This window comes from Lytechinus pictus, chromosome 2 (genome assembly GCF_037042905.1).
Source record: "Lytechinus pictus isolate F3 Inbred chromosome 2, Lp3.0, whole genome shotgun sequence".
In the NCBI taxonomy this organism is placed as follows: Eukaryota; Metazoa; Echinodermata; class Echinoidea; order Temnopleuroida; family Toxopneustidae; genus Lytechinus; species Lytechinus pictus.
In genome coordinates this window covers 28,827,879-28,854,337 of record NC_087246.1, presented here as the reverse complement: position 1 = coordinate 28,854,337, position 26,459 = coordinate 28,827,879, and the positions used below count along the sequence as shown (strand labels likewise).

General features: G+C 35.8%; 1 protein-coding gene across 3 annotated transcripts in view; it reads right to left on the bottom strand.

Annotated features, from left to right (window-relative positions):
• LOC129254450 (LIM domain kinase 1-like) overlaps positions 1–19,664 on the bottom strand; it is a 54,002-nt gene extending 34,338 nt beyond the window's left edge. Inside the window, exons 1-3 of one of the 3 annotated variants that reach the window (XM_064114933.1) lie at positions 19,554–19,664; positions 12,971–13,073; positions 3,168–3,303 (exon numbers count right to left, since the gene is read on the bottom strand). In XM_064114933.1, coding sequence (XP_063971003.1) covers positions 3,168–3,303; positions 12,971–13,073; positions 19,554–19,569 — 255 coding nt within the window. In that variant the 5' untranslated portion in view covers positions 19,570–19,664. Of the gene's footprint in view, positions 1–3,167; positions 3,304–3,973; positions 4,473–12,970; positions 13,077–19,553 lie in introns of those variants that run through there. The other 2 variants (XM_064114925.1, XM_054892916.2) reach the window with 2 other exon arrangements.
• Between the last annotated feature and the right edge of the window lie 6,795 nt (positions 19,665–26,459).

The following is a 26,459-nucleotide window of genomic DNA, read 5'->3' as shown; positions in this document are numbered from 1 at the left end:
GATTCGAACATCATCATGAGATCCTAACACATTCAATAAATCATTCACAGATATCCTGTCTAGACAAAGCTTTACATGCTAAAAATTAGTTTGAGAGGGTTGAAGCTGATAATATCACCCCTTGAAAGGGCCAAGAAAAACAGCATTTTTAAAGGGTAGAAAATGCCATAGATCTCTCTTCCACCCTTTCCACAATTTTCAACCTACTGACTGCAATGCCCTCTCCCTTCAGATTAAAAGTTGAGTCCACTTTATATTGTTTCCTTCATTATTTTGGTCATGATCTTTCTAACAACTAGTGTTTTAAATAATTCATTTCATGCCCTTTTAAATGTCGCCTTGGTGCCATTTGTCTAACGTTTGTTCTCTCTGCTGCCTGCATAGCCTATGGTATCTGAAAAAGTTAACAGCATGTTACAGGCTTACTGTTCGCATGTGTCCTTCGCTTTTACAAACTGGCGAATAGGTGGGTAAGTATTTATTCCTGACTGCTGAAAAGGGAATTCTGTATCCTTCAGGGTAAAAGAATATAAGTTCTGTTCTCTTCAGTAACAAGTAAAAAAAAAACATTACAAAGTGATAAAAACAGCAAAATCAGTTCTAAAAAATTGTCATCAATTCCAACAAAAATGATTAAATTCAAAGTAGATTAAGAAATATTATAAAAGAGAAAAGAGCAAAGAGGTTGGCCAAAAACTTGAGAGCAGAGATACAAGATCAGATATCAGCTTATAGATTGTCGCCAAGCTTGATTGATCAGTGAGCAGTCTACTTGAGTCATTATCCCATTAATCCCAATATTAATAATACTTGCTTAAGAACATAACCATGCATGCCATACTGATGGTTGCATATCAAAATGAAATCATAAATGTGAGTCAAATTGTTTCAGTCAATGATATTTCATCTTCTCTACTTCGCCAGAGTATTGGGCCTGTCTCCTTCTCCATGGCGTCAGGAGGCTTAAGATGATGACCATTCTACAATATACCAAAAAAACGTTTTCTTGTAGAATGCATAACAAAAATAATTAGTGGACCCCCCCCCCCCCCCGTACCCAAGTATTTGCCTCCATAGAGCTCATTAATACCAAAAAGGCAACTCCTTTGAAAACAATTCTATTAAGTTACCTTGGAAGTTGTCCTAGAACCGTCAATAGGGCAGTTCTTTTATAAAGACCATACTTTTTATTCATGGACTCTGTATGAATATTTGGAAACATTTGACAACTTCAAGCATTTGTATCACACTGTTCTGGGAACTTCACACAAAATGCATGTTTTGCAATTTTGACTTTAAATGTGAATGGGTATGCATCCAGACAAGATCACAAAAAGGCTTACAAAATGTTCAAGGCCATTAGGGTGAATGACGTCTCACATTACTCTCAACAGACTAATAGCACAGCACATGTACTTGAAACTAAAATGAAACATGATACAAAAATGGGATAAAAAAACCTCGGCCTCAAAGAAAAATAACTTCGCCATGCCTGAGTATCTATCAGAACTCATAAATTGCAAGAGAGCAAAAATCCTATTGCTAATAGTATTAGCAACAATATAACGTTATGTACAAATAATACAAACGTCATTGATTCCTTTTGGTTTTGTTCATTTATTTCTATGTTAATTAATTAATTAGCGGTGAAGAATGTCAGAGAATAACCATAACTACACAGGATGAGAGTAAAACCCAAATCACAATACCATTATTAACATTAATAACAACTTGTAATAAAAACTTTATAGGGCTCTGTACAATCTAGACAGGGAGGTAGGTGTTTGGAATCAATCTGCTTTCCTTTGACCCCATGGTCGAAACCAACAACAAATCTGCATCTGCTATTAAAATAGAATGCAAGAATATAAGTGTTTAAAACGCCTGCACCAGAAAATCACCTTGGCAACTGTTTGCTGTTGTAATGCATTTCACGAGCAACCTCAACTTTGTAATTTTATACTACATGTATTTTCAAATGCAAAAATACAGCAACAACAAAAAATGTGGAAACATGCACAAGCAAAATTGTGAATCAGAAATTGAGGGGATATCAATTAGAAGTGTGCGAAAATAAACATTGCCAAATATTAACTGAATGTTTGTAAGGATCTCATCTTTCTTTGATCGACTACATGATGGACATAGTATCTTATTAGTATTAAACAGAAACCATTCATACTGTAATTCACCAATTATTGAATCACTTTGAAACTGATACCAGGCTTCAGAAAAATCACTTCAGCAGAAAAATGGCTTGCTGCGAGAACCTTTGAACTTACGGCAAGTTGAAATGTTACTGTTTACCATGTGGAAAAACCTCCAAGTAGCAAGAAAGGGTATTTTGACGTACTTTGAAGGCTCCTATAATATTTGACCTATAAACATACCAAATCATAGAATGGTTGAAGTTCTGAAAGCTTCTTTATATAACATATATGAGATCTTCATAACCAGCTTGAGATCGCAAGAAGATCCACGATTTCTTCCTTGTGTAGACATCCACTTCTTGAAATATTGGTTGCGATCAACAAAGCGACATTAGACACCAACAGCAAATGTTACAGACTTGACTCAACCCTAATTTTTCTGGTAATCTGTAGTCACAGTCAGAGAAAGTGAAACTATAATTATCTCAAGCCATCACTTGGTTGTAATTTTATAGTTTGAAATCAGTCTCAGAACACTATCACAACTGGCATTCATGTTCAAAATCAATCTGAAATAGAACACAGAGCAGCAAACTTGTACCTCGCTACAAAGTGCAATTGAACTTCCATTTTTGCACATACTCCAAATAACAATTTGCATTCATCTCCGAGCATCTTACCTAATACAAGTGAAAGCAGAAGTACAACGGCTGGTATTAAAAGGACCTATATACAATGTAGCTGGCCTAGCAAAGAAATGTGTCCAATCTTAAAAGTATCTCCAAAATTGAATTAATCATTCAAAGTGCCCATGAAGCTTTTTTGTTCAATCAACAATTTTACAACACTAATATGAATTGGATTTCAGTGACTTGTATGGGCCCGTAACACAAAGCTTAGCAATGATCGTAGAACATTTTTCTACGATTGATTGCATTGACTACAATGTACAATCAATCGTGAAAATCAAGCGTACGATCAATCGCTAACCTTTGTGTTACGGGACTAATTGCTCACCATTACAGGTCCAGCAATGAGTTGTGCACATCCTTGGCAGGACTCTCCAAACTGGGCCCAATAGTCCTTCTGACAGTAGAGCTTTTTATCTCTCTCAAAGTACCAAGAAGAAAGACGCTGCTTGCACTGGCTGCAACTGCATAATGAAAAGGTAAAAATATAACCATGCTTTAATATAGTAATCCTGAATAGAAACAAATGAGTAAAAATATTTAGTTATAATTTAATATGTAGTAGAATCAAATTAAGAAAAGCAGGCAATATACATGTTGACCATTCCTGTTATTGTGTTTGCCCTGTTCAGGAACATTACAAGGTAAGTTCACTGTGACAATAAGTTAGATGTAATAAAAGCAAATTAAAAAAAATATATTGATGAAGATTTGATTAAAATTTGTCAAAGAATAACAAAGTTATGAATTTAAAAATTTCTATTTCTATGTCCCAGATGAGCAGCTCCTCCATATGTTGTGTGATACAAAATTTAAAAAATACAATTTTATCACAAAATTTTTAGTGATTTCATAATAGTGTGGGGATATATCATATCACCACACATATCATTTCATAGCCTCTTCTTTATCAAAGAAAAATATTTCTATATCTATTCTTTTAAAGGAACTGCTTGCAAATTGCATCACAATGTAAAAATGTATGATGGAGCCTTACTAGCTTATTGACCAGCAAATTTTAGTTTCAAATTGGAGAGTAGATTTAAATAAGAATGACCAATTGAAGAAAAATGATAAAAGCAGATCCAAAATCCATTCAGTTCATTCTTCTCATTCATTTTGTTCACACACTACCTTTCAGTGTCTATGGACAAGCCACATTCACACGATGCAAGAAGTCCGACAGATTCCATTCTCCACCTACTTCATTGGCATAACACTTTTATGATCCATTTGCAACACAGTACTCCATCAGACGACACAAACTTCCAAGTCAACCGTTGCATTTTACAGACAAAACTCAATTCCATATGAATCACATTTTAATTCCTACCCAGAGAATAATTTATCCAAGGAAGTAATTTCCAAACAATGGAAGAAAATGATAATTATCAGACTATTTCCCCTCTTAATGCAATCTTCAAACTCTTAAAATTTATGATTTCTATATCGGTCGGTCCAAGAATCTGCAGAAAAGGACTTGTTTATAAAGTCCAATACGAGGAAGAAGAACGATGATTTGCTGATTGCTTGTATGCTATAAAGACCTTACAAACACAACTTTATGTAAACATGCATTGCAGTACAGGTACTTACATAGTGAACCTACTAAGTTTACTAATCAAACAAAACTAAGGTTGATATAGGGCGGTTTTTTTATTGCAAATCCATCACATCTTTTATCTCTTGACGATAAGGACACAAAGAATAGAAACAGATTTAGTTTCTGGCTGCATGTTTATGTCAAGTTTTAATAGTCATAATGACCTGCATTATGTACACATGTAGTAGAATGTGGCAGACAACGAAACCAGATTAGGTATTTATATAAGGACTAAAAAGTTAAAGTACCATATTGCATATTTGCCATACAAATATGTACAATATTTGCCATTAAGGAAAGTTATAATGAATCAGAAATATAAATTTTTACTGCGCATGAATCTGATGGAACTTGCAATATTTTTCCCCAAGTTCAAAAACAAATCCAGGTCAGGGTAGGAAATAATTTTTTATTTTTAGGGTCTATCTTTTTTTTCCACATTTGGGGCGATTGCAGAATTTTGGGGGCCATTTCTTTCATTTTTACTATTTAAGGGCTACTCTCTAGGGGTGACAAGTAATTATGCAGTACAACAGCAAATATCATTATTCTGCCATAGTTTAAATATTTATTTTTAATAATCTTGAATATTTTTTGTGACAGATCTTGGGGCGACTCTAGAAAGAATGGTCCTCCCAAAGTATGCATTTTGGGGGAATTTTAGGGGCTATTTGGGCTGTCATGAGGGCGAAATCGCCCGTCACCCTCATGTATTCCCTACGCTGATCCAGATTATGCCAAAGAGCTGTGAACTCTCTTTATTTTGAAAAGAGCCCTGTAAGTTATACAGATAATAGATATTTGGTTCAATTAAAAATGTAACAAAGAGAGAAAAGGTGTTTCACAGAGAATGAAGTGTGACTAAAAATGTCACTTTCATTCCTAGTGTGGTATAAGACGCGTCACCACCATCTTTGGATGGCTCTTGTGTATTTGTCAATACAGTATAAATGCAGCAAATTATATCATGTGCACGTTGGCTAGGCCGACGCTATATAACCCGTGCACAGCAATGTCTTTGCTCATGACGTAGTCTAGCAGCTTGCAGACGAAACATCGCGTTTGATTCATCGTGAGACAACTGGTTATTTCTCCAACTCACAGTTTTGCTTAATTTCACAAAACAGTTTATAATGCACATCCTGGGCAGTATGCAAAGGACGAAATGAATGACATCACCCAATACAATAACGTTTCTTTTGCATTTTAGTATGAAATATCTTAATTTTTCCAATTCATATTATTTGTGAAACAAGGTTTCATTAAAGGGAGGGGAATGAAAATGTGGGATTGACATTTCTTGCAACCCAGTGATTCATAAAGATGTTCCCTTTCTGTCAAAGCTGCAAAAATTAAAATGTTAAATTCTATATTTAATATCATAAAATAGGCCTACAAAAGAAATAGTGAGTGACATCATCAAATCATTTGCTAAAAAATCATTAAGTTGCGCACATGAACTGTTTTGTGACTATAAGCAAAATTTTTAATGTTTTATAACTTTCTTACTTTACATCCAATTTCTATTCAACTCTCAGTATTATGCTTGTTTGATTTCTATCCTTTTATTCAAATCCACCTTTTCTTGGAGTGAAGTTGGTATAGCAAAGCCTACAAACCATGTTGCCAACTTTAGAAAGTTGTACTTCCATATTACATCGGAGGCAAGCAATAACCCTGAAATTACTGATCATACATGTATGCTGGTTTCTGAAACTGACCGAGAATTATCAAATACTTATTCCAGTTCATATAAAACATTCACTTGCAGATCTGTAATAGCTCTATGATGTAACCATCATTCCCAAACTGACTGATTTCCAGTCTCGATCTGACCATGGACCTACTGGGTACATGGAGAGTTTTCCAGGCGACATTTTTAATCATGGACCGCATCTCCATGCATTTTAATTTTCTTCCGACATGTACTGTTTGTTGAGAAAACAGCAATGTAGTTGCCTATAGTTCCATAACCATCATCACCCTCTACTTTAATTGGTCTTTAATGTTAACCACTGATTACCTTAACATGTGTGTCATCAAGCGCTGTACATGTATGCTTTTCTTTACAGCACTTATGAAAGTGCGAACAAAACCTTGATGTCAGATTCATTTTGGGCTACTTGGGAAAGTTTTCTGCAAGGTTAAATCAGCTGATTTGGCTTTCACAAATAAGAGCTGTTACCAGTGCCTACTTTTTTGTGCAAAAAATGAAACCCTAAAAAATTACACCTTGAAAAACATTCAGTGTTTCAGAACATAAAAACTTTAAAAGGGACCATCCTAATCTTATTCCATGATCATGTTTACTCGGTTCAGGAAACCAGTTTGGAAGATCGCTTTGGTAGTGTTCCCATTTGATATTAAGCCGAAGGTGGTTTTTACAAACCACTTTACATGAAGTGGCCTTGCCATGGGAATGCTCTCAGTCGGGTGACATGTTTCACGCGAAATTCAAAACCGCAGCGTAGACGTTCTACACAGTTTGTGGAGTAGCGCTCTAAAAATGTGCGAAGGTCGCTTCCCGAAGAACGGTTGTGTCCTCACTTACACCAAAACCAGTTTTAAGAGGCATAGCGATCTTAAAAACTACATCGCGAGGTGGTTTTCCAAACTGGTTTGGAAGATCGCTTCCAAGGCCGCTTTAACCGTTCTCATTACACGTTAAACTACATGTAGTTTCCAGTAAACTAGTTTTAGGGCGGTAATGAGAACGGGGTCAATCATTGTCCCTAGTGCATGAGTTTTCAGGGTTTTTTTATAAATACAGATATCTTGAAAATGTGTGCATATACCGGTATTTGATTTTTTTTTCCTGGGCATTTTTTCTTCAATACGAACTGCACAAACAATACAACGCACATCAAAGTTCATGATTTTTTAAATGATCTGTGTAATGTCAACCAATGTCTGTAATCAATACAATTTACAGCTTATAATTTATATCCATTATTGCAGAAATTAATAGCTTGCTTGATAGTGATTAAAACTTGATCAGAGCTAGTTGTTTCATTTCTCAACTGGAAACCAGGATCAATATGAAATTCAGCACAGCCACCCATTTGCAAGCCTACATGTATGCTTCCTCTCCTTTTGGTGAAACCTTGAATGTGTTTTCTTAATCTGAAATAAAGATAACTTTAAAACTGTAGACTCAAACCTACCAAAGAATCTGTTTTGAATATATGAGAAACATTAAAAATACATCAGATTGAATTTAATTTAATTTATTATTAAACCTCACTGTCAGGTACAATTACATTAAATTGTACATCACAATATAGAATGAAAACATTTGCTATATTAATGGGAACTAATATAATAGGAAGATGATAATCGAGGTTAGCCACATATACCAGTAATGTCAATATCATAGTGTAAACAATAAACTAAATCACAATATTGTACATCAAATTCAGTATCAATTCTACTTTATTACTGATACAGACCATTGCTGTCATCTTTAGTGAACATATTTCTCATTTACAGAAAAAAATATCTTCATTTAATATTCACGAAAATCTTTATACAGAAATTACCTATTCTAATACCTAATTAATCATATTCTTCCAGCAGCATTAGTTTTCACCAAGAGTTAGTTAGTTTAGTAGTTAGTTTTGATAAAGAATTGCCATTTTGCAAATTTCATATCATTATAGTTCCTGAAAAGATGCATTACCGCATATATATGCATTATAAACCAAAGAAAGAGTTTTTATCATTATAAAAATACTAGACGATTGACAATCCAAAGATACAAATCTAAAAACATAAATAACAAGAGTGTTGATAAGGCGAGCACATAATATGCCCGCCTGTAGCGGGAAAATGGAGTTATTGGTCAAGCAAGAAAAGTGGAAGGTGGTGACTTCACCTTTGACCTTCTGACCTCAAAGTCAATACTAGAATTCCTGGAATCTATGCTAGTATCATACACACCAAATATAATGAGCCTAGGTTTAGTAAAACTAAAGTTATCACATTAACAAGGACTTCAGAAGGGTAAGATGAAAACATGTCACTGTGATCTTGACCTTTGACCTTTTGACCTCAATATCAATAGGCTTTCTGAGATCCATGCTAGTATCATACACACCAAATTTTATGAGCCTAGGTTGAGTAAAACTTAAGTTATCACAGTAACAACGACTCAAGAAGGGTAAGATGAAAACATGTAAATGTGACCTTGAGTTGACCTTTGACCTTTTGACCTCAAAATCGATAGGCTTCCTGGGATCCATGCTAGTATCATACACACCACATTACATGAGCCTAGGTTAGGTTAAACTGAAGTTATCGCATTTACAACGACTCAAGAAGGGTAAGATGAAAACATGTCACTGTGACCTTGAACTTTGACCTTTTGACCTCAAAATAAATAGGCTTCCTGGCCTGGGATCCATGCTAGTATCATACACACGGATTTATATTAGCCTAGATTAAGTTAAACTGAAGTTATCATGTTTACAAGGACTGCTGAAGGGTAAGATGAAAACATGTCAGTGTGACCTTGACCTTTTACCTTTTGACCTCAATACCAATAGGCTTCCTGGTATCCATGCAAGTATCATACACACCAAATTATATGAGCTCAGGTTAAGTGAAACTGAAAAAGTTAACATACGGACAGACAGACGGATACCGAGTATGATACCATAGTACGACCCGTAACACGAGCGTATAAAAATGTCATAACTATTCATGTCAAATAGGTGAATTTATTTTGGCACATTGTTTCATTTTTTTTCATCTTAGATCTCTCTGTTTAGCTATCAACCAGCAAAGTGATCCAACGACAATAGAATATTTTCTTAATTGTCTTAACACCAAAAATATAGCAAAATTTTTATGCTGATCAATTAATAACAATCTTAATTATCATGGCTTTTCTATCACGATTTAAATGGTTTTCCAAAATGATTACAAAAGTTTAGACCACTGTAATACAGTAATCCCTTTAAATTGTGCATGAATGTCTCCAATTTGGGGGCTTCACGCCCTCCCCAACTCTGTTCCCTGAACAATTCATTCAGTCATCTTTAGCAATTAGACCCCCCCCCCCTTACCGCTTGAAAAAAGTCATACACCCTGAGACTGTAGCCATCTTTTGCACCCTTTTTCTGAGACTTCAACCTGCTGTTCTGCCCCCTGAAAATTTCTTACATTTTCTTTTGCACCCCTTCTGTTATACTTCATCAACCCCCCCCCCCCCGCCACGCTCTCTGGACATTTTATATAGTCATCTTTATCACTCTCAAATGACTCCCCCCCCCCCCCCATCCTTGATACATGTATGCCATGCATAATGTGCTCTTTCTTGATGGCAGGCATGTATCCTCCAACTTCCCGGAGAATCTCAAAATGGCAAACACTTCATGTGCCTCTCATGAGGTGTCACTTTCAGCAGACGGTGGATTTTTCTCATTAAACATCTAGCTGTTATGATACTCCATTGTCCCCAGATGCAGAGTCTCATCTGCCTAATTATGCTCCAAGTGTTGGGCCAGACGGACCTAGCCACACCAATCTTCTTAATTGTTTCTATATTCACAACTCTTGCTCTAGAATTTCACACCAACATAGTGAACATACATAGCCTACACCTTATTTATGAAGACTCCAATGCCCACTTGAAAAATTGAAATTTGCAATTTGCATCCACTTGTAATAGAATGTAATACATTATTGAGTGAAGTATTAGTACCTTCTATGAAAAGATCATCTTATGGATCATTTTGCAATTCCTTTTTAGACTTCATTCTTATCCCCACTTGAAAAATAAAACTTTGTAATATTTTGTTACCCACTTACAAAACAATGCAATAAAAAATAGACATAAGTACATTATTTGAATAGTTTGTAAGAGTTTTTTTTTAAAGCAATATGTAGAGATAATTTCTCATTTACTCTGTTGAACATATATGTTTAATTATTGAGTCAAGAGAATTCACTGAGTACTAATATATCCTGTTACAAAAAAAGTATTTGATGGCACTTATAAATGAATCAAGAAAATTGAATACAATTAATTAGGGCAGCTTATCACAATGTTTTTTTTTTCAATTTTATGACATACATCTAGAAAACTAAATGTTTGGTTTTGCATGATTACACAAAGTGCAAGGCTCGACATTAGCGGTGGCCCGGTGGCCCGGGGCCACCAGAAATTCACCTCGGGCAACCATTATTGATAAAATGTTAAGTTTTGGTGGCCCGAATCGGGCAACCAATAATTTTAAAAGTAGCGCAATTTTTCTCCCGATTTTGCATGCATTTATCAACTTTCTACAGTTCAAATTGCAACCCAGTTCGTCATGCGCCCTTTTTGTTGATCTACACACAAATACACACACACACAGTTTGCATATTAGGCCTACAGCTATAGCATACAGTAGCTAATATCCAGCCAGCCGCGCCGGCCGGCTGGCTGGCGTGAGCTTTGCATGAAGCCACTGCATGTGCTCTAGATGTAGCTCAGCCTATTCAGACTCTGGGAGCTGCGATAAAAAATGTTGCTGCTAAGAAATCTTCCACAGAACTTTGAAAATCTGAGTCAAAGTCACATTTTACACCAATGAAATGACATTCTACAGTCTATATTACGAATATTTGGTGTACCCTGATTATTTGCAAGCATTAAGAAGAGGAATTATGACCTCTCTTTTGACTACAAAAGACCGATTTCCAAATGAATTGATACACATAAAAACACATAGGCAAGTACATCACAGTCCCACGTGTGCATTTGTATGTATGTTGATACTTTGTTTCTTTCGAAGCTGTGTCTTTTCTAGCCAAAAATAAACAGACAGTTTCTTTCTTTCTTGTTTATAAATGACTTCTTAAACCACTCTTGAGAAAGTAAATACTTTGGGAAGGCATTTCATTGATAAGAAATGTGAATTTTTCCAACATTTTGGCAAATATAGGGAAGGACTTTTCTCACACTTTTTTTCCAGATATAACTTTTGTCGTTTTCTTCTTATTTTTTTTCTTTCATTTTTTTTACAGTGGTTAAACCATTTATACCCCTTCCCATTGAATATGCCTGATTAAAAAATATGTTTCTACTGAAAATAAAATAATACAAACTAAAGGATATAAAAATAGAAATGTGCCATTCCCAGAAGGTAAGTGAAAATTATTTGCTTGGCTTTTAATTATATTCCAGTCAGAAAAGACTGTTGCCACAGCTGTTAAAAAAATATTCGTAATGGCTTAATTTTACCCTTTTCCCCATGTTTATATTAATTTTGTTTTATTCATTTTTCTTTCACTTTCTTTTTTTTTCTCTCTAAAGTTTTTCTTTTCTTTTTTTCCCCGTTCTTTGTTTTTTCTTTCTTCATTTTCTTTCTTTTGTTTTATTTCACTTATTTCTTTTATTATTTTTGTTTTCTTTTTGTAATATACTTTTTGAAAATTATTTTCATTTGTTTCCCACTTTTATGCATTGTTCTAATTTTGCAGCATTTTCTGTGATTTTCTCCTGCTATAATATGCTGCAAAAGAGAAAACGGAAATAAACTGGATTTGGGGCCTGCATAATCTAGGTTTTAGGATTCAAAGAGGAAGAAATGAAAAACCATTTTTGTTTTGTACATCTATCTGAGTTTGCTATGCACTATTTATTTACTTTACCATTATGAGTGTGTGTCTATACGGAGATTAAAAAAAAAAGTCCACACAACCTGCGAACAATAAAATTCATTTATTCTCTTTCAATCATTTCATTTTTACGATAGAAACAATTTATAGTAAAATAACAGCAAACAAGGTTTACATACAAGATGATAAAGTGAAAGTACTTAGTGGTAGTGGCTGCAGAATTAATATTTTAGAAGTTTGTTTTATTAATTTTTAATGTGTTTCTTTATATTTTTCGGGCCACCAAACTTTAATATCGGGCCACCAAAAAAAATTATTTGATAGTTTTGGTGGCCCGAACGGGCCACCACCAAAAAAAGTTAATGTGGAGCCTTGCAAAGTGACACAAATATTTTATAAATAAAAACAGCTGCATCGGTGAGAAGGTTGCCAGGTAGGCCTACAATTAAAAAAAAAAAGCCATAAAACGGAGACAGTATCAGACATGGACTACCCATCAGGACCCAAATGGAAAGATCTACAGATATCAAACATATTCACCCTGGTCTAATGTGCTATTAAAGCGAAGATAACATTATTGTGAACTTTGATGACAATGGAAATGCGATATGTCTAGGCAGAATCATATCAATGTGATTAATTTGACACATATAAATCATGCACATTTCAAATGAATAATTTTATAAAAACAGGAACAAAATTGAATTGACTGTCATTGAACTGCGTACAGAATTCATCTTGTAATGGCGCTCGTTAATTAGGAAAACACATTTTCATTCACCCCCCCCCCCTTCCTTTCTCTTTCCTTCTCTTCTCTTCCCTCCCCTCTCCTCCCTCCATCTCCTTTCCCTTTCTAGTTTATCTCTTTTAAGGGTAAATGTCTCCCAATAACCCATTAAAATATGTGTACTGAGGGAACTCACGTGAAGCATAATGAATGCCAGTCTCTCTCCAACGCCTGCACATATTCTGCATCGGTGATTCTCTTACAGCACAAGGCACATATGGGACTACCATCTGGTATATCTACTGGGAGATGAACAAACAGAAGAACATGAGTGAGATGCTAAAATCTAACATTTATTTTGATCATACTGTGGTAATACTACCAGAAATGCAAACCAGATGGAAAGCAGCATAATTTATTTGTAAAATTTTACTTAGAATTCAGATGTGTTTACAGGAGACCTGTATGAGATTTTTTCATGACTTTTGGGTCAAAATTTGCTATAAACAATATATATTTTTTTTTAACTCAATTATTACTACCAGTAATCCATGAAGAAGCAACATGAAAAGGCAAGGGTGACAATTTAATACTTGTTTTATTACCACGAAGCAGGTGCTTTCAGACGGTAAATTGCCAATTCGTCCACTCACCACATGGTCTACCTTCATTTCATAGTCTAATGCCATCCATCCATCAACATTTCGTCTAACAACCATTTGGTCGCATCGCATCATCATTTTGTCTAATAACCAGTTCGTCTATTACTATTTCGTCTAATAACCAGTTGGTCTAATACCCATTTTGTTTTCATTCATTTTGCACAATAAACACTTTCGTTTAATTAGACCAAATGGTATATGGATGAAATGACTATTGGACTAACTGGTTATTAGACGGAATGGCATTAGACAAACTGAGAGTAGACCATGTGGTGAGTGGATGCACTGATGGATCAAATGACAGTAGACAAGTTGGCAATTGGACGAATTGGCATTAGACGAATTGGAAATAAACCTTCCAGACCCACTCAATCACAAATAACTAATACAATAACCTGTTCAAGCCTTAATACCTGATAAAACACAATCTGATGGCCTTTCTAAGGTTTTTATTGAAAAATATTTTTCAGACTCCGACCCCCCCCCCCCCACCCATTCCGTGGTCCGTTTTCAGGAACTAACATTACCTGCTGTGCACAATGTAGTTGTGTGCATTGTAAGCATTGAAGGGAAAGCCTTTACGTTGCGCCATATCAATCAACTGCCTGCATTTCCACTGGAAGGTGGTGATTTGGTGATTTGATAACAGTACAAAATAAACGTCAAAGTATCACCTTGGGCATTCAATCATAATTATGTTCCAAAGTCAATACTAATGATAGATTCATAAGGTATACCAGTTACTTCATTCTACCCCCTCCCCCCCCCCCCCCCTCCACCTCATGCCTGGGGAGTGTTTCATCAACATTTTCATCCTACAAGTTGTCAGATCTGACATCTTTCCCTGATGTGTATTGACTGAGAGGCACTGTTCCTAACTTCCTATGGTAACTGTCAGATAAGTTGGGACTTGTCGGATAAAATGTATTACAAGTCCCAATTTATCCGACAGTTACCATAGTAACAGTGTCTCTCAGCCAATCAGAATCAACGAAAGTTGTCAGATCTGACAACTTGTGGGACAGAAATATTGATGGAACACTCCCCAGGTATCATAAGCATACCTGCCAACCTTTGATAATAAAAAATCAGTATCAATACTACGAGGGCACCGAGTGGGTGTCCGGCCCGTTTTAACGGTAGGCCTAGGGGCTCTTTGCATTTTCAGCATGTAAGAGTAGCGCATTTCCCTACACTTTTTAAAGCAAATATACCCACATAATCTACCTTTATGTAATTTAATATCATTTGTCAATTAAAAGGAGGTCTTTAAATATCACTTTTGTGACAAAAAACACCCAGTTTCATGCAGGTGTGATTTGTTTTCATTTAAATCTATGAATTTTTCATGTTCACCAGAGCTCTCAAAAACTTTAATTTTGAATATATTTTTGAGAGCCCTCTATTGGTGGAAAGTGAGATTGATGCAGATCTTCATCTCCACAGATTCTCTTTTTAATTAGAAAAAATTAATTTCAATAATTCAATTGAGTTATGGGCCAAGGCATAGGCCTATTTTTATGATGAATTTAGATCTAAGTTGGGCCTAACTTACTGTATGAAAAACTGACGTGCCAAAAAATCAAACATTTATCCAGCCTATATCAAGGGAAAATAAGCCAAACATTGACAATCATATTCATGTTATTTCACCGCACAGGGGTTACTGACTAAGGACAAAACCTAAATTGGATAAGTGCTTGTTGGTATAAGAGAGCAGATTTTCGATTTTCAGCCATGACAAAAATGCGCCCGACCCGCAATGCGCACTTGCTGTGCGCCGGTGAGCTAAGACGGGGAGGCTGAGGCGCAGCAACTCGGCGGGCGCCGGGAGCTTAGGCAAGCGAAGCAAGTAGATTTGGCGTTCGGCTCCGAAGGCTCAACTTGAGATCGAAATTTGATAATCTCTTTTCTTCCTCAAAAATTTGACAACTATTCAAAAAATAAAGTACAGATCAATGTTAAAATTGCGTTGGGATAGATCTAACTTAGAGTAGCGTCGGTGCGCGGCTGGCCGGGCGGCGCGGGGGTATGGTGTGCAGCCGTTCGGCAGCAGCTGCAGCATGCAGGCAGCGCAGATGCTCAGAAATATACCACTGAAATCACCAAACACACTAGACATACACTGCACATTCACTAACTCACTCCCTCACTACAAAATCTTCCGGCGACATGGGCAAAACCTCAAATAAAAGGTGAAATTTTCTTACCTAAATCACCATATTTCGCGTCAAAAATATCACCACCGGTAATTTTTAACATCGTAGTTAGGAAACAAGGGGTCTAAAAAAGTGTATTTTTCACGGTTTTTCCGATGTTCGTGGATTATGAAAACATGTCCTCACTAAAAACTGGCACTTTCGCGAGCCGATGTCAGCCGCCATTTTTTTCCGGAAGTCAACGCTAAGTGCGGTCGTAGCGTGTACGCTCGTTATTTTCACATGCATTTACAATGGAACTGCGCACTTAGCAGTGTTTGCGCGCCGTTTAACGTCGCTCTCTAGCTCTGTGCAAAACTAGCGCATTTGCATAGCCGTGCGCTCCAGTTGTTTATGCGTTAGTCGCATCTTGATATGAGCCGTGCATGCGTTAGTCGCATCATACAGCCGTTTCAATAATTTCAACACTATATTGATTAACCCCAAAATCGGAATTTTGGTTTTAAAATTCGGAATTCGGAATGGAGGTATAAAAATCGGTATAATTCCGCCAAAATCGGAATGGTTGGCAGGTATGCATAAGTGAGCAAGCTAAATGTGATTCTGTAAACATAATAAACCGTCAGTGGTATTTACTTTTCGATCCACTCTCTTCCACCCCCCCCCCCCCCTCTCTCTCTCTTTCTTCCCCTGAAATATTGCAGGAATAGTGTTCATTTGGGAAGCACATGTAATACACATAGAAAGAATACCACAAAAGGAATGATCTTCATAACCAAGGGCTTGAATACTATGCCAACATGAAGCAAACTTAATCCCATATGGAATTTTGGAGACCTGATCTAGATACAAGAAATCCTATGATTATCCTTACACTTTGTTTCATATCATCAAATGATTTTTTCATCAAAATTCAAAATTGGATGCAAAATAAGGTTGTGAAATTTCAAAATTCAGCATATTTTAGTTGCCAGTCACTTGCCAAAACAACACCAACACCTGATTTCAACACTGTATAAATAATGGATCCACTATGTATTGAATCTAAAACTGGCCACCTTTTGCACACTATTTGCCAACGGATCATTGCATATATTGTTAATGCTAAACATGGGAGAGTACAGTTATTAAAACCTACAACTACAAGGACGATAAGAATTAATTACACGATCATGACGATAGAAAAGAAAAAGAAGGAAATTCACAGTTCTAATCTATTAAAATTACAGTAATCCTATCTGAACCCCACTTCAAAACAGCTGTTCATATCATAGTTAGATCCAGGCTTGGTTAGATCCCTTTTCATAATACTACCCATATATGAGAATGAGATGGTTTTCAAACCTGTCTAACTTTACGTTTTCTATTCATAACTAGATTTAATTGCATGTGGTATGCTAATCTCACTGCAAACAGCTCTAATCTCACTGCAAGCAGCTCTTATCTCACTTTAACATAGAATTGATTAAGAAGATTCGGGTAAACCGGTATATTCACTATAGATCTACCGTGCCATGACAAGAATTCAGATTAAAAAGTGAAATGGACCGAGAGTGAAATGTGAATGTTGGTCGTTGCCGATATCGGATTAGATATAGATCTAGATCTACAGTGCGAGTTAGAAAAAATGTTACACTTTTTAAATCAAGTATTTTTAAAGAAATGTGGGATTCTGAGAGAATTTCTAGCATGTATGGATTGAGTAAATATTCCTTTGTCACTTGGTAAAATTTGTTTCAGTGTTGTTGTTACGGTTGAGTGCACAACAGCCATTGTTTGAAAAAGTGCCAAAACCCATTTGCGCCTAGCCTCTTGTCGAGGCCCTGGCGGCTGCTTCCTGAGCGAAGCGAGGGATTTCCTAATTCGCGAAGCGAATTAGGCCTGGCGCAAGCCAGTGCCTCTTGACATCTGGGCTGAATTATATATTCATGAGGAACGTCTTCCTAATGAATATACATGAGTTGTAATATCACCGGTCACCTAGTAAACCAATGAAATGTCAAAGCTGTTTCGTCCGGGGTTCGGAATACTATAGTAGTCCACTATTCTGCAGGGGATTCAATTAATTGCGGGACACTACAGGGGATATAACCAGCAAAATGCTACAAGCAGTGGTACTACTACTACTACTACTAGTACTGGCCGTAAAAGACCAATCACCGCCCCGAAACTTCCCGGGAGATACTGGTCAGCCGCTGGTCAGACTCAGTCAGGGGGAAACAACTCTAATCCAGCATTCCCTCACTGCACCCTGGAGAACGATAATCGACACATAGTGGAATCGCATGAAAGATAACATTTTTTCCATATCCTGTGGGTAGATTTACAAAAACATCTCGTCCTTCAGTGCAGATTTAATTTTATCGACTTGCAAATCCTTAAATCGGTCAATATATAGCATTTTAGAGGCATATTCAATGCTCTTTGATACTTTCGTCGTCACTCTTCGCCAAGAATCCACGGGTCGCCATTCAAGATGAGTCATGAATATTCAATATGACGTCATAGCAGCCCGCGCTCTCATTGGATGATTTTCACCGACCAGTTTTTGGTCGGTATATTGGTAAAAACAATAAAATAACAAAAGAAAGTCGGTGAAATTCGGCCCAGATGTCAAGAGGCCCTGTCTCGCGGCGCTCTGCTTCGCCAAGTTCACTCGGAAAGCAGCCGACAGGGCCTCGACAAGAGGCTAATTTGCGCCAAGTCGGGTGATTACATGCTGAAACAGACAAAAGCAATCACATAAACAATGAGCGTAAAGTTTATGTGAATGTTTATTTATCAAGAAAAATAAACAAGACAACCAGTAAATGAATAAATTATCTTCACTGAAAAGTTCCTTTTCGTTGCCATTTTGGCCACAACTTTGACAAGCTTCCCGCCTTCAATCTTCCCCATGTTGCTCTGATAATACGCTGCTGGAAGTCATCCAGATCTGCAGGTGGGGTGCTGTACACTTTTGACTTCAGGTACCCCCAGACGAAGACAGGCAGATCACTTTTCAGGGCCATGGCAGCAATGCTCCATGGAGCTCAGAAGTGCATCGAGAGAAATGGACAACATGTGGAAGATTGAAGGCGGGAAGCTTGTCCAAGTTGTGGCCAAAACGACAATGAAAGGAACATTGATTTTCAGAGAAGATAATTGATTGATTTACTGGTTCTTATTTTTCTTGATTAATAAACATACACATAAAATTTACGCTCATTGTTTGTGTGAATGCTTTTGTCTAGAGCTGTATCACCTGACTTGGCGCAAATGGGTTTCGACACTTTTTCAAACAATGGCTGTTGTGCACTCAACCATAACAACTGAAACAAATATTACCAAGTGACAAAGGAATATTTACTCTATCCATACATGCTAGTAATTCTCTCTGAATCACATAAAATACTTAATTTAAAAAGTGTTACATTTTTTCTGACTCGCACTGTATAACCAAGTTTAACATTAAATCTAGATCCTGGCTAGTGACTACATGTACATGAATGTAGTCTTAGACCAAAAGATTAAATAAATCCCCAGAAACTACGGTTATTCCTGTCTAATGATGTAATGAAGTCCGAGCGTGGGATTTTAATCTGCCGCATTTTCATGATTTTCCTCAAAAAAATGTAAGATAATAATTATGTTCATTAATATTTTCGCAGATACGTGGCTGTGAAAATTAGGCGGTTGATAAGAGGGAGAAATCGCCGATTCAACATGTTCAAGAAATGGGTTGGTCACTCAACCCATTGTGAACAGGAAACTCGTGCTCTGCCACCCGGCCGTTCCGGCTATGCTATGGGCCGATTACTCGATAACGCTGTAGCTGCCAGTTGCAAGCTGCAGAGCCAGAGTGCAGCTGGCTGCTAGCTTACATTTTTTTACAATGCATTTTTATTGCATTGCATTGGCGGCCACTATTTAAAACAAATAATGGTCGATTATATATCAGTTCAGAAATAATACCTACCATTTTTTGAAGTCATGGTTGATCAGAAGGAAAAATCCGAGAGAAAGCTTACCGCTCGCTCCTAAAGTATCACTACGGTACTCGCTCCAACATTGCCAATATAGCTGGATCGCATCATCCCGCGCGCATCAACATTATGGTATTACATGGGGTGATGGTGGGCATATGTGAAGGGCAGGAGCACCATTATGAGTCATCATAACACTGCGACAAATTCACATAACCTGATGACATGGATAAAAAAGAGAGATCTGGAACTATCTCCATGGAGATAGCGAGCATTTTGTCCTTCCGTGACATTGGTTTCAAAAAAAATATTTTCCCCTATTAAAGTCAAAGATCATTCTTTTTTTTTCCTTTTTCATATTTGCAATGATCATCATAATTATGCTTAACTAGTATTATGTGGACAAGCTAATTAACAGACACATTAATTGCAATAATTAAATGACAGGGTTTTATTTTTTATTTTTTAAAGAGAGAATTCAAGGGACGGGGAGAACCAACTGCATATAAACGTGCCCCTGTAATTTATGGGCCTATAACTGAATATTATATGATTTGTTATTTATGAGAGATTTCTTTTAAAGGTCAAGTCCACCCCAGAAAAAAAGTTGATTCGAATATAAAGAGAAAAATCAAAGAAGCATAATACTGAAAATATTCATCAAAATCGGATGTAAAATAAGAATATTATGGCATTTCAAAGTTTCGCTTATTTACAAAACAGTTATTATGCACAACTCAGATATACACTCAGTGAGAGTTGATGATAAATGTCCCTCACTCACCATTTTTTTCGTTTTTTATTGATCGAATTGTACAATATTTCGATTTTTACAGAATTGAAGATATGGACCCTGTTGCTTGAACCACAGAATGTTGAAACAATAATAATTAGGCCTACACTCTTAAAATGTTGGGCAACATATATACTGTCCACACAGCAATTGGTTATAAAAATTTATGGAAATTTATCCAACTCTGGGTATAGTTTTCAATCAATACTGTGTAGTGTTCACCCAAAGCACACATTATTGGTTTAGAATTGGATAAAGTTTTAAACTGATTGTTGTGTAGACAGTATGTTGCCCAACATTTTTAAGAGTGTACATATGTTCATGGGAATTAAACTTTGTTTCACATGATAATGAGGAGAAAATATTCATATTCCATGTAATGAAATACAAAAGAAATAGTGAGTGGATGATCATAATTTTCCACATTAATTTTTGCAATCATATACAGATGTGAACTATTTCGTGAAATAGCAAAACTTTAAAATGTATTAACTTTCTTATTTTACATCCGATTTTGATAAAGTTTTCAGTGTTATGATTGTATATCTTTTTATTCAAATCAACTTTTTGTTGGGGTGTAGTACAAGTCCTTTGAATAGGTGCATTGTCGATGCTTTTGATTGATTTATTTATTTATTTTATTTGGCAAGTCACCATAACATAAATTATATACAGTAGCATTAAAACAACAGGCTTGCACAGGATGACCCACGAAAGCTCGAAAGCTTATTTCCAGTGGGGTCCTCGACATACAGAATTAAGATAATAAAATGGTAAAATTATACTATTTACATATTAAAAAAATGAAGGAAAAAAAATCAGAATTTACTATTACCAATAAATAAGATACATAGATAATATTTACAAGAATATAACGAAGAAGAAGAAGAAAAGAAGGAGAAGAAGGAGGAATAGAAGAAGAAAGGGTAGGAGGAGCTAGGAGAAGGAGGAGAAGGAGACGGAAGAAAAGGATGAGGAAGAAAAATAATAAGAAGAACAACAGCAAAAACGGCGACAACAATAACAACACGAAGAGGAGAATAGAAGGAAGAGATAAAAGAAATAGAAAGAATACAAGAAAGGACATATCGAAGCTTAAATTCAATCAAACTATGTAAAATAAATAATAATACCTGGTATATAGAGAAGAGAAAAGAACGTGGTCAGTATTCAGGCTAAATCAACCGTATAACATATCATTTGCATCTTCTCTTTGACTCTCAAGTGAAAGATATTCTTTCAATTTCCTCTTAAAATGCAAAAAGTTTCCTATTTCCTTTATATCATTGGGAAGGGAATTCCAAGGTTTTATAGCAATATAATAAAAGGAGTTACCAATACTATAAAGTCCTACCCTTTCTGGTATAAGCAAAAGTTGAAATGGCTGTTTCTTGTATAATATAGTTATGTAATGTTTGATCCAATGTAATGATTCGATCTATTGTGATAGATTTTATGCACGTGGTGCAAAATAAGCTGTTTTGATCTTTTGTTGACTTCAAGAAAACCTGCTCCAAAGAGTTCGGTGTAGCCAACATGGGTTCTGGGACCAGAACAGTTAATGAATCTAATCATTTTATTCTGTATAATTTTCAACTTCTTTTTATCGAGTTCGCTTATGCCACTAAACCAAGCAGGGTTAGCATAGTCAAATAAATTCTGAATAAGAGCAAAACAGAGAATACGCCTTGCTTTTTTATCCATACAACTTTGATACCTGTACAGAAATTTCAAACGGGCATTCGCCTTTTTCACGATTGATTCTATATACTAAAGATGAAAATGAGAGGGAGATATAGTCAACTCAACGCCTTAATACTTTTCAGATTCTTTCCTCTGAATTATCTTATTATTGTATGATACTTCAAATTCAAATGAAGTTTTATAATTACTTTTAGAACAAAACAGAATGCTCTCGCGGTTTTGCCCAAGTGTAACGATAATCTATTATCAGTCATCCAATCGACACATGTAGACAGCTGTTCGCTAAGTTTTTCCTTAACAAATTTTGGGTTGGGATTTGAACAAAGTAGTACGCTATCATCTGCATACAATAATAATTTACAGTCAACTTTTATACAAATAGACATGTCATTGATATAAGTTGAAAATAGAATTGGGCCTAAAATACTTCCCAGTGGCTGTGGAACTCCACACGTTATAGGCATAATTTTGGAACGAATATCGTGAAAAGCCACTACTTGATGTCGATTCGACAAGTAGGATTTGAACCATGCTACATGCGGGCTTTATATTTTGGACTATATAAGCAATTGCTATGAAATACTGATTCTTTCATGAAAATTTACTTAGTTTAGCAAAAATATCCACCTGCATGCCGACCATTTTGGCATTAACTATAAAAGGCAAAGGGAAATTGAAATATATATACTAAACATCAGGGACATTGTATACAAAATGACTCGCGCCTCCCTGCTTTTAAATCCCGCGGGATTCAAATTCAATTCGTTGTCCCCATGGGCAATCGTGTCCCTTTAGTGTATTCATGCATTCAAGTTTTGCGGAAAATACTGACAATAATATTGTGGGAACTTGATTTTTTACATGAATTGACCGAGGTGGAAACGATAAATAATGGAATTTAACGCGTGAAATAGTGCGGGAGAAAATAGATGATGCCTTAATGATTCCGATGTTTCTAGAAATCATTTCGCATTATGATGCGAGGTTCCCATGATCCCATCGGATAATATATCAACAGCACCCCCCCCCAAAAAAAATATCTGGTCAGAACCGTTATAAAAAATATACTGACAAATATATTGATTTTGTTACCCTTGTATAATGAATAAGCGATTGTAAAATGATCACGCTAACAAGGAAATACGCTGTAAACATGTATATAATATGCCTTTTCACTTTCCTAGCTGGAAAAAATGGATTATTGATGGGCGAGTGCATTCTGAATTGATTCCTATCAATATGTGGCACTGCATGTAAACATAAATCAATAAATAAAATCTGGCCCATTATAGAGCTCAAGTTGTACATTGCTTCTCAAACAACAAAAATAAACTAAACGCTTTTGTAATGGTTGCTATAAAAGGCGGGGCTTACTATTATCATGAAAGTCAATACACTCAACCAAAGTATTATCTTTGACTCAACTTTCAAATGAAATAAAAAAAGATAGATAACTGTTTATGCTTGAGTGAGCACTGCTCACCTCAGAATAAAGGTTATGTAAATTAGGCTGCACTGTAAAAATACTAGTCAATTTTACAAAGAAAAATCGTAAATAGTTACAAGATGTTTACCTTTTAAAACAGACAATGATTTAACAAATCAAAAGTATTTAAGCTGTGATATGTAACGTAGAATTAAAAGTTTAATGTGAAACAAAGTAAACTATATATAATAATCTTAGTAAAAATACCAACGAACTATCATGCTTTTACGTTAATTGCATGCAGTGCATCTATTGTATAAATAGTGTTCGTATTTGTAAATTAACGGCCACAATGGTGTTAATTTTTTTTAGTTATCCAGTATTTTTGCATTTTTGAGTCCCAGTTGCCAGTAATAATTACTGCTTTTTTACAGTATTATTGTCAACACTGTGGGGAGAATTTAGCCTTCTATTATTTTCATTTTTTGAGAGTTCTTTGTTATGATAATCATTCAGAACAAAAAAATCAAAGGCCTTTTGATGCCTAATCAAAATTCCTGAGTTAGGTTTGCTGTATAATTTTGCCACCATTGTTGATAAAATGAGGATTTCAGAAAATGTCCGGGAAATGCCAATAAATTCCATGAAATATTTGGTTTATGATAATTTCATCTCATACTGCCAGGCGCTCGCTCTGCGTTGTAGTACATGTAACGTTAGATGGCGCTAGCCCTCCTAAAAAAAAATAGGGCCTTGTCCTCACGAGATCGAGATAATAAAACCAAGATGGCAGCCCTCACAGATCAAACACGTGTGGGACCACTGGCGAACCGCGCAGCGAGGAAGGAACTGGTATCAAGCATCAAACATAAAGCAAAAGATGTTTTGAACAGCAAGGAGAATGCTAATAAAATTGTTGAGATTCTAGAGTATCTGCAGGTAAGAGGTTTCATATTTTCTTAATTAAGAGAAGCAGACTGAGAGAGGGAGAAGCTTGGTTGGAATGAGTTCGAGTTGGACCGAGTTGGACCGAGTTGGACCGGGCCGTGTACTGATACGTGCGCGTGGAGCACTGCGTAGCCGTAGCCTAGCCCTAGGTTAGTGCCAGCGAAACTCTTTGGCACCTCCCCGGCCCCACACGGTCGGCTCAGCTCGGCCTAACCTTGGGCCCTAGCTATCCCAGAAGGTAACCATAGCAAAGGCTGCCACATGTAACAATAACCTTCTAGGCTATAGTAGGCAGGACAACAAGAATTTCAAAATGTGTTTGTTGTCGAGAGAATGATATCAAAATATTCCTTAATATCTAATTTATCATGTGAAACCACTTAAAACTTACGTAAAATTCATTTAAACTGTAAAAAAAAGCAAATTCATAGCACCAACATGGTCCGAAAAAGGCATAGACATCGCGGTACCTTTTTTTTTTTGTTTTGTAGTGATCTTTATTATTCATTCAAATAAATTTCATACATACATAATCAAGAAAATATAGAACAAAATGATAATTGCAGCAGTGCAATACACAAATTAAATAACAGTGTAATAAACATAGCAGGCAAATTGTATCAGAAAAGAGACATAATCCGAACTCGTGCAAAAATAACATTTCAACAACTTATGTATGCAGCTATAAAGCAAATAATAAAACAAAGACGTAACAACTACGCAAATTTAAAGAATGAATGTATATGAGCATTCTCCCGTCCCATGAGCCCCCCCCCCCTATCAGACCCCAAAGCTGACCAAACACACCAACAACAAGAAACGGGAGAAAAAGACAGAAAAAAAAACCACCATACACATAACGGAGAGAGAGAAAAAAAAAAAAAAAAAAAAAAAAAAAAAAAAGCAAAGGACAGGACAGGAACAATTAAAAGGATTAAAAAAAAAAAAAAAAAAAAAAAAAAAAAAAAAAAAAAAAAAAACACACACGAACCAATAACAGACAGGACAGAGGTCAGTTTACAGCGACAGTGATCGATCGATTCCATGCACGGGCAGACGAGGGGCACCCCTCCCTTCCCCATCCTTTTTATTTTGGTTAATGTTTATAAAACCTTTAAATATTCCCATTTTTTATAGTGTCGCGTTAACGTATTACGCTCTAATGCAATTTTCTTTTCTTCTTCTTTGCTAATAAGTAACTTTTCCTTTATCTCTTCAGGAGTTGGTGGTTTACCCTTCCCTCTCCCTTGATATATTAAATATTTGATTAGCAAAATGATATGATTAAGTAATTGTATGTTTTCGGTTGTTTCCTCGAGACCAATATGGATTTCCATCCAGCTTAGTTTTTTTAGAATTGGAAGGCCAAACAAATTACTACTCCGTACCCACAAATCTCCTACTTTTTCACATTCAAAAAATAAATGCTTATATGTTTCTTCGTATTTTCTACAGAAGGAACATTTATCACTTGCTATAAAATGAAACCTGTATAAGTGATGATTCAGAAAGATGATATTGTATAACATTTTAAATTGAAATTCTCTCAATTTGTTATCCAACGTACTAAATCTAGGACGATAAAATGTTTTCTCAATTTCTTTATTTGACAGATTATATAATAATGCTAAGTTATGAAAACTGACTGGTTGTTCAGCAATTTGTTTTATACACCCTCTATATAGATTTTTGGAAGTAACCGAGTCGAATTGAATTTTTTTCTCATAAAAGACAAATTCAATATTCAAGCCGTCCACTGAAGTATTCCTTCTTAATCTGTCTTTCCATTCTCTGGGGGTATGTGCAAATATTTCTTGAATAACTGATACTTCCTCCTCGTCCAATCCCATACATCTGAAATAATTATCCGGCTTAAGTGCCCCCTTAACATCTGTAATGTGATGAAATTTAAAAATATTTTTGAGGAACAGATTTTCATGAAAAAACGTTTTTCCTTTCTTCAAAATACACTTATTATTAAAGAAAATTACATTCCTTTTACTATTTGTATCTTTTTTAATAAAAATA